Source organism: Sparus aurata, chromosome 21 (assembly GCF_900880675.1).
Source record: "Sparus aurata chromosome 21, fSpaAur1.1, whole genome shotgun sequence".
NCBI classification, from domain to species: Eukaryota; Metazoa; Chordata; class Actinopteri; order Spariformes; family Sparidae; genus Sparus; species Sparus aurata.
Genome location: NC_044207.1, coordinates 24,604,742 through 24,619,494, shown reverse-complemented (window position 1 = coordinate 24,619,494; position 14,753 = coordinate 24,604,742). Strand labels below are relative to the sequence as shown.

Genomic DNA, 14,753 nt, shown 5'->3' with positions numbered 1-14,753 from the left:
TAGTGTGACAAATACAGTCACACGCAAATACAGTCTTGCATACATTGCATTCACAATCACACACACACACACACACACACAGACGTACGAATGGCGTCCGTGGTTCTGGATCCGATTGTTGGCTGTGACAGCAAAAAAAAGGACGAAAGGATTCATAAAAAGATGCACGAGCCATCAATAAACGTCAAATCAGTGGTGCTCAATGCTTTTTGCTTGGAGGACTGAAAGTGTAAAATGATACTTGGCGGTGGGACAACAATGCACTCGGACATTTATTATTTAGATAATGACCTCATTCAACACGTACACACATCTACACAACAGTAATCCGCGCGCGCACACGTGCGAACAAACAATGGCGCCGAGTTAACACGCCGACCTTCCGATATTAACACTGACCTTTGAAAGCAATCTTTCCTCCCAGCATGCATCATCAGATCAATAAACATTGCTGCCAGGTGATGCTCGGAGCATTATCGGCCTGTCGCAGGCTCAAAGATAGGGCACGCGTGCACGCACGCACATTCAGACGCACGCAGGAGTGCAACAAAGCCCGTGTCAAATCCTAAATGTCAAAACCCCGTGCCGCGCACAGAATGTGTGTTCCGTCAGTAATTACCACAGTAATACACAGTCTCAAAACACTATCACTCAGCATTGACTTGTTGACCATTACTAATTGTTAATCAGTGTTTTGTGTTGTGTGGTTAGAAGCAATGGGAACAAGTGAGAAAAAAAGCAATTAACAGTTCCAATCTCCTCCCCCTCACTGTTTTACCCCCTTCTCCACATTTATTCCTGTCAGTTTTTTCCCGCCTGTTTTTTGCCCTGTCATTTTTTTTAGTCCACAGCCCGACACATAAATGCAGGTGGCCTCGGCCGTCTCTCTCTGTTCTTGGTTCAATCTCCTTACCCAATCAGAGGCAGACCCCATTACCACACAGTTTCCTAGTCAATGATTTCTCATTTAGACCGCACTCCCCAGATCCTCAGCTCATTGAGGGCTTGATGGATGGCCTGTCGTATATGCATATGTGTGTGTGTGTGTGTGTGTGTGTGTGTGTGTGTGTGTGAATTAGAGTTTTACCCCTACCGTGGGACAACACAACTCAGGCTCAATCTTATTTCTAATTTTTACCCCCACTGCTAGTTTTTGAGTGCCCCAGTTGCCCTTCAGAACAGTTATAAGGCATAGAGGTTGGAATCTCCCTCTATGAACTGGGAAAACCCTTCAAGACCCTCATTTGTCATCAGCTGCTGTCTACGCCATTTATGTAAAAAGACGATATATACTCAAAATGACATTTTTCAGGTGTGGCGATTCCTCTTGCGTCACTGCAGCGATCGCGGTATTGTCACAGTGACTGATGTCTGTTGCACATGTTTAACCATCACCTGTCAGTAGAAGATGTACACTACCGATTGCATGAATGCTAACAGAAACCTCTGACGCACCTATATATAACCCATCAAAAACTATGATTATGCAGTGTAGTTCCAATCCAAAATAAGCTCTGCCCTTGTAATTATCACTAAACTAAGCTATTCTGACATGTTGTTGGACAAACTTTCCAAATCATATTAATTTTAAATGCCCCAGTGATCCAGATCTGCTGCAGTATAACTAATGCTGGCTGGCGTGAAGGCGGCAGGATGAATATCATATTCTCAGGTCGCAGTAATACAGAGTCAAATCCTCTGTAAAGAGCACATTAACTCCGATCACACAACCATCATTTAGCCAAAGGAGGAGCTAACCCTGAAAGTGATGCGAAATTCAACCGCAAATGCACCGTATGCCACGGAGACCACCGGAAACATAATTAAGCCTTCACCTGGGTCTACTAATTTTCCAGGTTCTTTAATTACAGAAACTTTTGAATCACAAAATGTCACTGTTTACTTCAGCCTCGCAGCTTCTGGTGAATGTCCCACAAGCGCGACTAAGATGTTAGAAGTTAATGTGGTGTCTGCTTGTTTTTTTGGTGCAGCGGTTCATCTCAAGGACTTAAAGCTGCAATGTAACGATTGGCCACTTGTTGAAGGTCACTCCAGACAAACAGGGGGCAGCACATCGCCAGATTAACGACTCACTGCTGCTCACTGGGCTCTTTGCTTCAGCTATCTTTAGCTTCGTGTTGTAGTAAGCTTGCCGTGCAGCTGTAGCCTCATCAGCCGACTGAATCTGCCCAGACCGAGAGTCGGGGAGTTCGAAAGTTCGGGGCACCGGGGAGTGTTGGTAATTACACACCACAGGCAATGGAACCAGGCTCAGCGGCCTCCCAGTGAACACAACGGGACCAGGACCAAACATAACCAGAGGCCAGCCCGAAGAAAGGAAAATACAATGCTGAGGTTATTTAGCGGCTCTGATCTGGACTCTGACTCAAGGGACTACGGCATACGTCAACAGGGAGCAGGAGAGACCAGAAGTTGAAAAAGCCGCAAGAGGAAGATGGTCACTGGAGATGAGCAAAAGCAGGCGGAATATTTTTTTTTTTTACATCTAATAACTTAATTAGTTAATGCTGATAAAAAAGGGATTATTTCAACCAAAAATCGAGAAGTATTTGGTGAGGTTAGGATGCAAGGCAAGGCAATAAAAGTCATCTTTCACCATCGTTCAACGAAAGAGAGAATGACCAGGTTGTACGTTCCCGTTTAATACGGAAAAAAATACTATAACTATCATACTGTTTATCGATTAGACTTACAGGCGCCCTGTGGAACTCCTGTGTTGCGCTGGAAGCCGGTTGTTAGTGGAGAGAGAGCAGTTAGACGAGGCACTAAGATCATAACTAAAGTCACATCCTTTGGACTGACTTAAGGAAAATCCGACCAGATAGAGCCAATTAAAAAGGCTGAGAGAGTTCGTGAAAAATCAACTGAACCTACTTGACTATCTAGTGTTACAAAGTTAGCATGCTAACTTCAGTAAGACATCTTCACGGCGCAGTACATAGACGTTGTTGACATAATGTCAAAACTGGTATATCTTGACATTCTGTTGCTATCGTGGCCATATCTTAAACAAGCCGACTGTCTTTTTTGTCCTCCCTGATAAACAGAGTGACAAGTTCGACAGATTGGCCTCCCCCCCACCCGAGCACGAGCCACTCCCAGCTGAACTACAGGAGCAACATGACAACTGAGAAGGTCGGGGGTCAGAGGTTGTTATGGATTGTTACAGGTCACAGAGGATGGCTCGAGTCCCGCGGGTTGCTCAAATGTCAGCTGGATTCACAAAGTGTCATCAGGAATCCTCCCAAGCAGCTGGAGAAAGTGTGTTGACACGGTAGCGTTTGTGGTAATTATGAATTTGTGGTCTTTTCCTCCCTCTGTGTGCAGCACGGGGGGAAGGCATGGCTGGTGGTAGAGCACTGCTGCTTCCCGGCAGTGAGTGAAAACTCATCCTGTGAAGCCAAACAGCACTTGATTTACTGCTGCTGCTCCGGCCATGCGGTGATGCCACAGCGCCACCTGGCTGCTAAGGTACGGCACCGCACTTAGACACGGTCAAAACATGAGCCTCGCAGAGTCAGACAGATCAAGAAATCGAGAGGAGATCGCTCGGCAGCGTGCCCATAAATCTTGAGCTGAACCTAACAAATAATGTAAACATTTATTTGAAACGGTGTCTGCAGAAGAAGCTTTTCTTTCTTTATCTCTTTATCCGTTATTTAAAAAAAAAAAAAAAGTCTTTGTAATGTAAAACAGCGTTGTGACAGGGAAACAAAACTGAGCATCTAAAAAAATAAACACTTGAACACACAGAGAATGTGAGGACATCGTCTTGTGTCCACGGTGAGATTCAAAGTCAGTCCCGACCTTGTTCAAACTTTGGTTTGTTAATATTAATGCAGTCTGCTAATGTGAGTGACCTCATGGAAAAGTCTTGAACCCAGAAATCAATTGCAATGCATTTTTAATGTGGTGAGTAAACAGTCATTTACTATACAGTATCTTCTCCTTTCAATTTGCGCATTTTCTTATTGTCGAATGGAGTATTTAAGACACTGGACATATCTGTAACCCTCTTTTTCCTCTCTCCCCCCCCATCCTCTCCTTCACTCAGGCCTCTCTATGCTCAACCATCCTGGGACCTCTCTCTCTCTCTTTATCCTGCTTTCGGTGCCTCATCCAGTCGTTGATCTGGATCTTCGGTCCCTGGGAGATTCAGCCTCCCTCCCTCTGTTTTATGTTTCTCATTTTCATTGTGAATGATGTCGTCCTCTTCTGTGTTTACGTGGCCTGTCCTCTCTCCAGATATCTAAGTGGTGAATAGCAGCAGCTCAAATCCTACTTACAGGGCGACTCTCAAAGCTCAGCTGTCCCCCTGGATCCCTGTTCTTCGTTTTTGATTTACAATCTACATTTGCCGCCATAATTTTATACATCATAATTTTTCTGTTGTGGATCTGCTCCGTACACATGACATCTATTGCGTGTCCGTCCGTCCTGGGGTAGGGATCCCACCTCTGCTGCTCTTCCTGTAGTTTGTTTTCAATGTTTTTTTTCTGGGGTGGAAGTTTTGCCTTATTAAAAGAGCGCTAAGGACAGAGGGTGTTGTATGCTGTGTAGATCGTAGACTCGCTTTTATGTGATATCGGGCTCCATAAAACTTACAGAGAAGCAGCTAGCCAGGTCACAATTATTGTTTATTGAACTTTATGTATAAAAGGAAGATTTAGCCAGTTTATGTTTCCCCCCTATAGCCTCAAATAATATATTAATAATAATACTTTCATTACAGTATTACCCCTTATGTACACCAGAGATTATGTTTTAAAGTTAATGTGTAATTTGTGGCACTGACTTTGTTTCACGCTGACTCAAACTCAGAACAGCTGTTTCTGCACACTGGTGCGTGTGTGCAGGCCTGGTTCCGGAATATAAAATACTTCAAGTTCATCCGAAATTACCGGCGCACTAGTCTCCGATGAGACAGTGGTAAGTGAAGGCAGCATGCCGTTCCTTTACAGCAACAGCTCAACATGCTCAAAAGCATTATATGTCTTACAATCCCAGTCCAGGCAAAACATCCTCACATCTAAGTGTATCTGATAGGTCGATTGCCAGTGACTCCCAAAATGACCTTTGCTGTGTACAAATGGCAGTCGTACAGGATTTTAGTCTTACACACACGGTTTGGTTAGGTTTAGGCAATCGATGTGGTTTGGCTCAAAAGAGCTACATTACTAAAGCAGCTTCCTTTGTGAACGTACTGACGCGGCACACGGAACTTGTACGAGACATCGCTTAAATACCTGAGAAAGTTTCAACAACTCACTGCTGCCCGTCACGTTCACACTAGACATGAACAGCAGTCTCCTGTGTTACAGTCCTGTGCCTATTTGACCCAACCATCCGGCCCCGACCGCTTTGTAGTACTTCGCCTGACTTCCTCCTTTGCTTCAGCTACAAGAGGTCGGCGCCTGACAGGAACCATAAATATGGGTCATAACAAGCTGCTTGTTCAGTCGACATATGTGGTCACAACAAGCAGCCTTTCTGTCACAGATGCTCTATTTCAGTCTTTGGACCAGAATAAAATCTATTTCACTAGTGTTCAGAGTCGATTTGGCCGGACATAGCTTTTGCGGAATCCAACTTAGGTAGACAGTTTGCATTGTCCATCTCAGATCACAGTTTCACTGACTATGACCACACAAAATGCACCAGCAGCATCTACAATTCTAAAAAAGACGGAGCTGTTTTCTATACAAACCTGAATGACGTTCCGTTCATCCGTGTGTTTTGGCCAGCTCCATTGTTTTGTTTTTTTTTGTTTTGCTTTTTAATAGAGGCTGGTTCTTCAAGGCTTGAAGGCAAAATGATGAGCTGAAACGTTACCTGAACAAAGAAAGAATGATTACCCATCACTCTTCTGTCAGTACGGAGGGTTATTTTCAGTCATTGTTAGCGAAACGCTTTCAAAAGCCATTATGGAAATGTGCTGAATTGCCTCCTCCATATATCTTCTTGAACAATACTGTAATTAGGAAGATTAGCTTTGTTTGAAGCCTGCGAGTCAAGCAGACAAAACAACAGTGAGTCAACCTCAACAGGAGACGGTAACATGGACCTCTGCTGGTGACAAGTGGGAACTGCATCCACCCGGGAGTGCATCGTTTTGGGGTTGGCATAAATCAAGGAGGTAATAAAGGTCGTCTTGTTTTTTCTCTCTCTTTGCAATTGTTTTTAGGACCAAGCCATATATTTCACCTGTCTGATTATACAGAACACCACGTATTTCATAGTCAGTTTAACACGCATTGTGGAGACACTGGCACTTAAAGCAAATCAGGATTATTCAGATGGATTTGCCATATAGAACTACAGCGACACAAACAAACAACGAATGCAGTGGAAAAATAATTCAAAAATATTGAAATCAAAAGTTCGACCTTTGGAAAGTTTTCTCAGCTCCCCTCTTGACATGAATTCAACACCAAGTTAAAATACACTGTTCGACAAATGTTAAATGTTTGTATCCGGTATTGCTGCTCGAAAGCAACACATCCCGACACCTCTACATTACAGCAGGTGGGAGCTTCAACCACTAGAGGCCGACAGACACGAGAGTTTAAGCTGGTGCTGTCACACGTGCAAGAACTGGATCCAGCTGCAGACACAGCAGCAGGCAGGCCCAAAAGCGAGCTTTAAAGAAAGCCGATCGCCAATCCAAATAATGCAAAATCCAAAAGAAGATCAGCAAACAGTCAGGTAACAAAAAGCTGGCAAATGAGGGGAATCAAGACAACAGTAAAACAAAAACAGAGAACAAACTAAGATAACATAAATCCAAGGTGAACACAGGGAGCACATAAGGACCGGGGGGGGGAAAGACACAGGATAACAGGAGTTACGTGAGGAGTGATGAGAACTGAACCGACGGACCAACATAGACTGAGGGAACAACACGGGCTTAAATACAAACAAACCCTAATGAGGGGATGAGGTGCAGGTGGAAGCAAGGCGGAAGAAACGCAGCAGAGGGAAGTGAACGGAATAACGCCAGGGAAGCGGCTGATGGGCTGGAAAACACCGGAGGGAGGGAAAGGCTAACGAGGGACGTGTAGTGCAGGTGTGGAGGGGAAGCAGACCGGGGGAGAACTCAGGTAACAGGGCCGGCAGGTGATCATCAGACTGAACACAGGTGTGGGAGAAACACGAGAGAACTACTGCTGCTGAGCACTCATGGTTTCGGGATGTCAGCATGGCCGGGTGATGGACGTCCCGGTCTGTGTGGTCATATCCCGAGATGGTCTCTAGCTGCAAAACGTCTACTGGAAATGTGCGGCAGTTCAGTGGAAGCAGCTTCATCTGCAAAGTAATATTTCCTTGTTTTTACAGCTGACAGTTTTTAGAATTTAACCATATCACTAGAAATAAATGTGCAGCACTTTATTCTTGTAAATTTACAATACAATACAGCAATAACAGTTTTGACAATACTGTATATTTACAGATCTGAGAAGCTGAGCCCAATAAATGCTTTTCCTTGAAAAAAGTTGGCAAGCGGGGCGCCAATTAGCATTTAGCCCAGCTGAGAAGGCGTCCCATATACAGAGGCCTTGTCCTCGCTGTAGCAGCCCGGGGGTTTGAATCCCGGCCGGGGGCCCTTTGCTGCGTGTCACTCCTCCTCTCTCTCATCCTGTTTCCTATCATCTCTCAGGCTGTTCTATCAAAAAAGCCACACAAAGGCTTGTTGCTAACTAACTTTCTGTTGACAGTTGTTCGCCTAGCTGTTCTCCGAATGTGCTCTTAATTTGTAAAGCTGTCAGAATTAAAAGTGCACGCTTAAACCTCTGAGTCATGGTGGAGAAAGTAGGAATGGCATGAGATTAAAACGCTCAAGTCAAGTACAAATACCTCAAAGTACACCAGGAGTCCGACTTCGTGCAGGTAATAACCGGGTCCCCTCTCTGACTCAGTCACGCCTGAGTCATGCCACATGTTTACATACGAGGCCTCTGTTCATTCGCGGAGGGTCCGACCTGTTTGTTAAGATGTTGGCAGACACCAGCAGAACATTCTGTCTCATCAAGTTTGTCCCTATAATCACGATTTCTATTTTAAGTAAGGATGAACCCATCGTTCTCATCTCAACCTGCAGTTTGGGCGTTCTGATTTTCCTCAAGTTGTAATGAAGGCCTTCCCTCACCGGGTGGCAGTATGTGCACTTATACCGCACAATCCTGAGGCAGAGCTGTGAGAGCTTTTTTTTTTTGTTTTTTTTTGTGTAGTTCGACCCATCTCATTTTCAGTCGTCTGACAGAGGCAATGATGGGGAGCCCTTGATCTCAAATATACGTACTGGTGTAGAATTATATAAGAACTCAGACGGCTCGATGCTAGGGAGAGTGAAAACAGAGAGGGAGTGGGAGGCTTCGGCTCAATTCACGAAGCAGATCAAAGAGGGGGGAGAAAAGGAAAAAAAAAAAGGTGAGAGAATGTGTCTAATAAGCCAAAAAGAGGCAAAAAGAGCAGAGCAGCATTTGAAGCCGTGTAAGGTGATTGAGACGGAGAACAGGCCGAGCTCTGAGCGAGACATGACACTTGATTTTTAAAACTACAAGGACATCCTTCTCTTTTAATCTTTGGCGTCTTGATGTGAAAGCCTTGCGTGCATTCTGCGCGTGATCCAAAATCAAATAGACGGGATAAAGCAGCTAAGACGACAGGATAACTGCTCCAAATACAGTTTTTATTTTGATCAAACATTCCCCTCGTTCAAACATGGAGTTGGAGGATCTGGTGGGTTTTATAAGGAACCTGCCTTTCTTAGCGATTACTGATGTCTTTTAACTGAATTCCGCTTCCCAGTGATGTCACACTGAACGGGAAATGTGCTCAAAAATACTTTCTCGCTCAACTGCGTGTAGATTTTAATGCATTCCTTGAGATATTAATAGCACGATCCTGAAAGCATCTTGTCATTGTGATGGGGCCTGGGGGCACAGGCAGTTCACGGCGTATCGAGCAGAGAGGACTTTTACTGACAAGTGCCCCGGCGAGCCGATATGTCTAATACACAGGCTTATCTACGGTTGCAGGCAGTCACTCATAAAAGTGCTGTGCACCAAAGGGGCGAGCCAAAAGCCGAAAAAGCTAGAGAGTATCTCATGGGCATTTTGTGTCAGGAGCGAGAGAAAGGGGTGAAAGGCATCAGACATAATCAATAGCTGAGACTGTGAATGCGTCTCGCTGTATGTGAACAGAGGGCTGCAGAAAAAAAGGGATGGCTAATGACTTTGGTGAAATTAAATTACATAATTGTCTCGCTGCGGGGAGACAAATGCACCCCATCGCTGATTATTATATATTAAATACGAGATTGATCTGAGAAACAATTTGGAGAGCCAGGACATTTAGATTAATCGTACACGGTTTGAGTTTGTCTTCAGATCCCAGTGTTGGGAAAATCAAATGGATGCTGATGTGAACCGGGTCGACCCACAAGGACAAGGAGGGTGGCTCCTGGATTTAACTCGAAATTCTTTAAATATTGCAAGAAGAAGTACCTGAATGTCACGCTCAAGTAAAAGTGAAGCTGATACTCCAAAATATTACCCTGGGAAAGTGAAAGCCAACCATTTATAGAACTCCACTAAAAGACTACAATCATGTCCGCCCACAGCGCCTCTCCTCGTGCACTGAATCAGCCAATTGCAGGCATTTCAGGGCTGCATCAGTCAACACGGTACCCAACATGACCTGCGATCATGCTATGTGCTCCAGTGTATGGTACAGTGCCAGAGAAAAGTGTATTATCAGTGTTAAAGTTCGTATTTAATACTTGCACCATTATTATTAACAGCTCATTATAAAAGCTGATATATTTTACTCATATTCATGTGGACTGTTTAATAAAATAAATCTTGTATGATGTTTGTATGTTCTTATATTTGATGCCGAGTTGATTCTGTTGGTCCGAAAACCAAGAAAATAAGTGACACTGATAATAATCTTGGTTTAATATCGCCGCCCTGACCAAACTGCTTCTTTTTCTTTGTAAGAGCACAACCGACGTGAAAACACTGCAGCCGTGTTCTACAACCACGAGCTTCTATTCACATATTTGATGCATCAGAGCTTTTTGTAAAGCGTTGCATCTCAACCTCCCATAGGATCGCGGTCAAGTGCACCTTGTCAAAAACCATCCTGAGGGAGGGGACGATCATCCCATTGTCTACACGCAGGACAAGACAAAGCTCTTAGTGTGCTCCCAACGTGTGGCAACAGCCGACAGCAGCTGTCACCTCTGACATCATCGCCGGAGCGAGTTGGCTCTTCCTTAGGTGGCAGCGTGCCCCGGTGCGCTCTGGGAAACAACTCGGGCAGATGGGATGGAGAGTCTTGAAGAAGAGCAGACGTTTTCCCCCTTTTTGCTGAGAAACGGAGATAGGCCGGATCTGCGTGTTGTTTCATGTGAGTTAAGTGGTTTGTGAATATAATACAGAGCCATGAATAGATTTACCAGATGTGAGCATAAAACTTGTTTTTTTTCTTATTATATCCATTATATAAGCATAAACACACCCACCATTAAAGACACAGGACACTTGGACATTGCCACAATATGTGAGTGATTGAAAATTATGACATACAATATGATAATATATATGAAGTATGATGATTATGTTTGCCCAATAAAGTTTTACCGGTGTATGTTTCTTCATATACAAAGGATGGTTATGCTTGTTTATGTAAAGGGTAGCTGCAATCTGATATTTGCAGGGCCACCCCCAGAAATTTTGTGTAGGGGGGCCAGAAGGGGGCACTGAGGGGGGGCCATCCAGAATCCAGGGGGGCTGTGGTCCCCCGGCTCCCCCTTCCATATTTTCTGTTGTTTTGCTGGTTTTGTCGTCGTTCTATTTCCTATTCACGGCGCTGCTTCTTCCCAAAGGCAATGAAAACATGAATAACAAAGAGACAGGACACGGGCATGTTGAAAATCTTACAATGTATATAATTGACACAAGATTTCAGGTACAACAGCAAATGAGACATTTGTATTTTTCATCCTCTTTCTGGCATCTATGTTCACCATAAGCACAAACTCTCCATAGATTTTCTGATAACAACAAATCCAAGTAAATAAAAACAAGAAAAAAAAAATGTAAAGTACTTTTTTTTTTAAATTTCCTCATAAATTGGCACCTTTAAGAGATTCCTCTCATATTCAACTCAGTGTAGAATAAAGCCGTCTTTAAACGGTGGGATAATCAGCTTTGCATTTCTTGCCACCTAATGAATGAGGGCAGGTACGAGGCGCTCAAACTGATCCGAGATCAGCGCTCCGGGCAAAACCTTTCTCCCGCCGCCTCTCTCTCTCTCTCGCACACACACACACACTCACACACAGGGGCTTTGTGTTTACACTGTTTCCCCATAGTTGAACAGGAGACGTCTTGCTGGGCCATGTCTATCTGCATACACACATCCCCAATCAATAGTCGCTTCTGGAAGGTGTTGACTCGCGTATCGATCGACCATCTTGTGATGTCTTTGTGCAGACGACGCCATTTATCGGCCTCATAAAAGTGCAGGTTTTTTTTTTCTATAAAAGGGAGGGGTACTTTGAGCAACAAATTAATGAGATCAAAAAAGGTGAGGGAGGAGAGAAAGGGTGAGGGGTTGTGCAAATTCCAGCCGATGACATTGTGAGGCAGTCATTGAAACTGAAAGTCATGAGTTACAAGTCGTCTTTGAATTGGAATGTCACCATCACAGTCGGAGTCATTTCTCTTTTGCTTTCATTCCGCGGGGGCTTAATGTGCACTTTCACATTCATGTCCAGACTTTTCCGAGGAAAAAGGAGAGAACCACGCGTCGCTCTTGCTAATTGTTTCTCGGTTTCAAAGTGTACATTTAATTTGTTCAAAATGCGCCATCGAATAACTTTTACTTTTTTTTTTTTAAGTCTCACAATCGACCCCCATCACGAGACAAAGTGTCAAAGGCAGTCACAGGCAGATTTTCTTAACCGGGGAGGGGGGGGGGGCTAACAGGAAAAACAAATGCACGGACGCACAGCAAACATTCATCCGTTAATGAAGCATGTAGAAGAAAAAAAGTAAAGAAAGTACCATTTAAAATAACCTGTCAGGTGACACCTGTGACAACAACTGTTCTGAGAGCAGTCATTAAGTATCGAACAGATGTGCTTCTCGAACTTCGTAGAAGGTCCCCCCCCCCCCAACTACTACGCTGTAATTAACTGTCAGGAAATGAACTACAGATTGTCCCAGTGTGCAACTGTCCATTTCTGTCCTCCACATTAAACCTCTCTGTCATCTACAGGCTCGATGCTGACGAGCAAAGACACCGTCAGTACAGACCGGGAGTTATTACAGCCGTAGGTTGAAATTCCATTTATTTTCTTCTTCGTCTTCTTCTTCTTTTTCGGGGGTGGGGGGGGGGGGGACCAGCTACATTAATCTCCCATTGCTGTCAGTCGAATAGCACTCTGTCATGCAATTATTTCCAATACATTTCAATACATATTTCATTTCGGTGCCATCCAAACAAGATTTATAAAGGCTCTGTCGTCCAATCCCTCATTTGCTCTACCGACCCAAAGACAAGTACACGCATTCACATTCGCACGCACAGACACACACGCACGCAAGCGTCGTCCCATCATCCTGCACGCGGCGTTCTTAAATGAGAGCTTTGACGTTTTCTTTGAAATAAAAAAAAAAATAGTAAAAATGCGGTATGTGTTTCCTCCCCAGCAAGCTTCTCATCAGGTAAAAGCCTTTTTTTTTTCCTTCGCCGCGTTCCCACAACATTCCCAGTAAGGTTGACACGTAATGAAGCACTGTGTCATTGTCATATTGCCTCGCCGTCATGTAGAAGCATGACGGACGCTTTTAAAGGTCGTTATATCTGATGAGCGAGGAGCGAGAAGGTGTGAGGGGGTGGGAAGAAAAGAGGCACTGATATAGAAAGAGTTGCAGAAAAAAAAACGGAAGGCAGATATGGATACACTGTGACAGACGAGTTAAAGCATACAAGTTATCAGGCCGTCCCAAAATGTTTGATACCTAATTGGCTATTTTTTTTTTTTTGTTTTGTTCTGTTTTAGAAAACAACAAAGAAGCAATCCAAAGTATGTACACTGCTGTGTCCGCCATACAGGTAGCAGTACAATTCAAAGACGTGCACGGCGTGGCTTTTTTACTGCGATCACTGCTGCAATTAGACAAAAAAAATCAATGACATCGGTAGTCGCAATTATGATGCTAATCACAGGAGCACTGATCCTTCGCAGGGAGCACACAAAATTATGCATATTACACTTCTGCTGTGAACACAGAAAAAAAGAATACTGGAGGAAAAAAAAAAAGAAAAAGGAAAAAGCGCTACATGACAGCAGTGTTTCCTGCCTCTGTGCACATTTCTGTTCTGCTACACGTTTTTCAAAAGTCATGAACTGTCGATCCTTTGCTGCGGAGAGCGATCTTTAAAAACCGACACCCCGCCCACCACCACCACCACCACCACCACCCCCGGTTCCACATACAGCGCTCTATAGTGGGAAGCTGCTGTCATCTGAGACCTGTGCCCAGGCCTAGCATGTGTTTTGCTTACACCAGACCTCTCGGGGTTGATCCTACGCAGCCAGCGGGGCCTGGAGAGAGAGGGAGATCTGCCTCAGCGGGGGGGGGGGGGCGGGGATGGGGGTTGTGTAGGGATGAGAGGATGGAGTGGCGGACGGGTCACGTTACTCCCACATTAGACGATCATGTCAGTGCGAATGTGATCACGGTTATTATTACAGCTTACATGATGAAATGGCAAAAAAGTGCTGATGCGGAGTGCTCTCATCCTCGCCGCGTGGAGCGACATTGTGGGGCTTAATGCATTAAGAGGCCCAGTGGGTCGCCATGTCCAGATTATCCTCCTTTTTAAAGTCATCAATATTTTATTTCATTTAGGCTTGTGGTTTCTATTTCTATAAATATCTGCGAGTTATTAAACCACTCTGGGTTTTTTTTGTTTTTTTTTTTGTTTGAGTTATTAATAAATAAATAATTCTACTTAACAGAAGTGCTTTTTTTTTCTTGGAAGTGGAATATCAAATATATGTATCTGAGCAACCTCTTCAAAGCCCCGCTCTCCCTCTCCCCGTGGCGTCAACACCAACATACTGTTAACAATATAGTCTCACACATGTCTTAGGTACAGATATAATCTCAGCGAACCCAAACACCAGAAAAGAAAACATTAGAAGATGCGAAGAAGACCAGCTCTAATGGTGTCATAATATAGCGAAGAAACGAAAGGAAAAAGAGCAGAACTGAAACATTTATGAATACTCGAAATTCCATTTCTTGTTCTAATCCAAAAACCAAAAGGAAAGTCCATCCAAGTGAATTTATTTTTTTTTCTTTCTGTTGTTTCCTTATACTTGTTAAGTTTTGGCAAAGTAACTAACCCCCAGCTTCTCCTTTCTCCCCCTTTTTTTTCCAGAGTCTCCCCAACCCCTGTGTCCCAAACTCAGTCCCAGTTGGTGGATTCCCCCCGTCAATTATCGCCGCAGCAGCAAAGTGAGCAGTGAAAGCACGTAAATGCTGATGCCTGGGAGGTTCTGGCTGGCCGAGGCTTTCACCTTCTTGTTTTCTGGAGGGTACTGGTAGATAATTGGCGGCTGAGTGGCTGGGACGACGAGGCGCGGGCCCCGGTAACACATTTCGTCGACGCAATTGCCGCTCCCTGAACCGCTGACATCATCACCTGTG

General features: G+C 44.3%; 1 protein-coding gene across 2 annotated transcripts in view; it reads right to left on the bottom strand.

Annotated features, from left to right (window-relative positions):
- Positions 1–10,952: 10,952 nt before the first annotated feature.
- The window catches only part of gpc1b (glypican 1b), a 73,950-nt gene continuing 70,149 nt past the window's right edge, over positions 10,953–14,753 (bottom strand). Inside the window, exon 10 of one of the 2 annotated variants that reach the window (XM_030403001.1) lies at positions 10,953–14,748. In XM_030403001.1, the coding sequence (XP_030258861.1) occupies positions 14,543–14,748 (206 nt within the window). In that variant the 3' untranslated portion in view covers positions 10,953–14,542. The remainder of the gene's footprint in view (positions 14,749–14,753) is intronic. The other variant, XM_030403002.1, reaches the window with a different exon arrangement.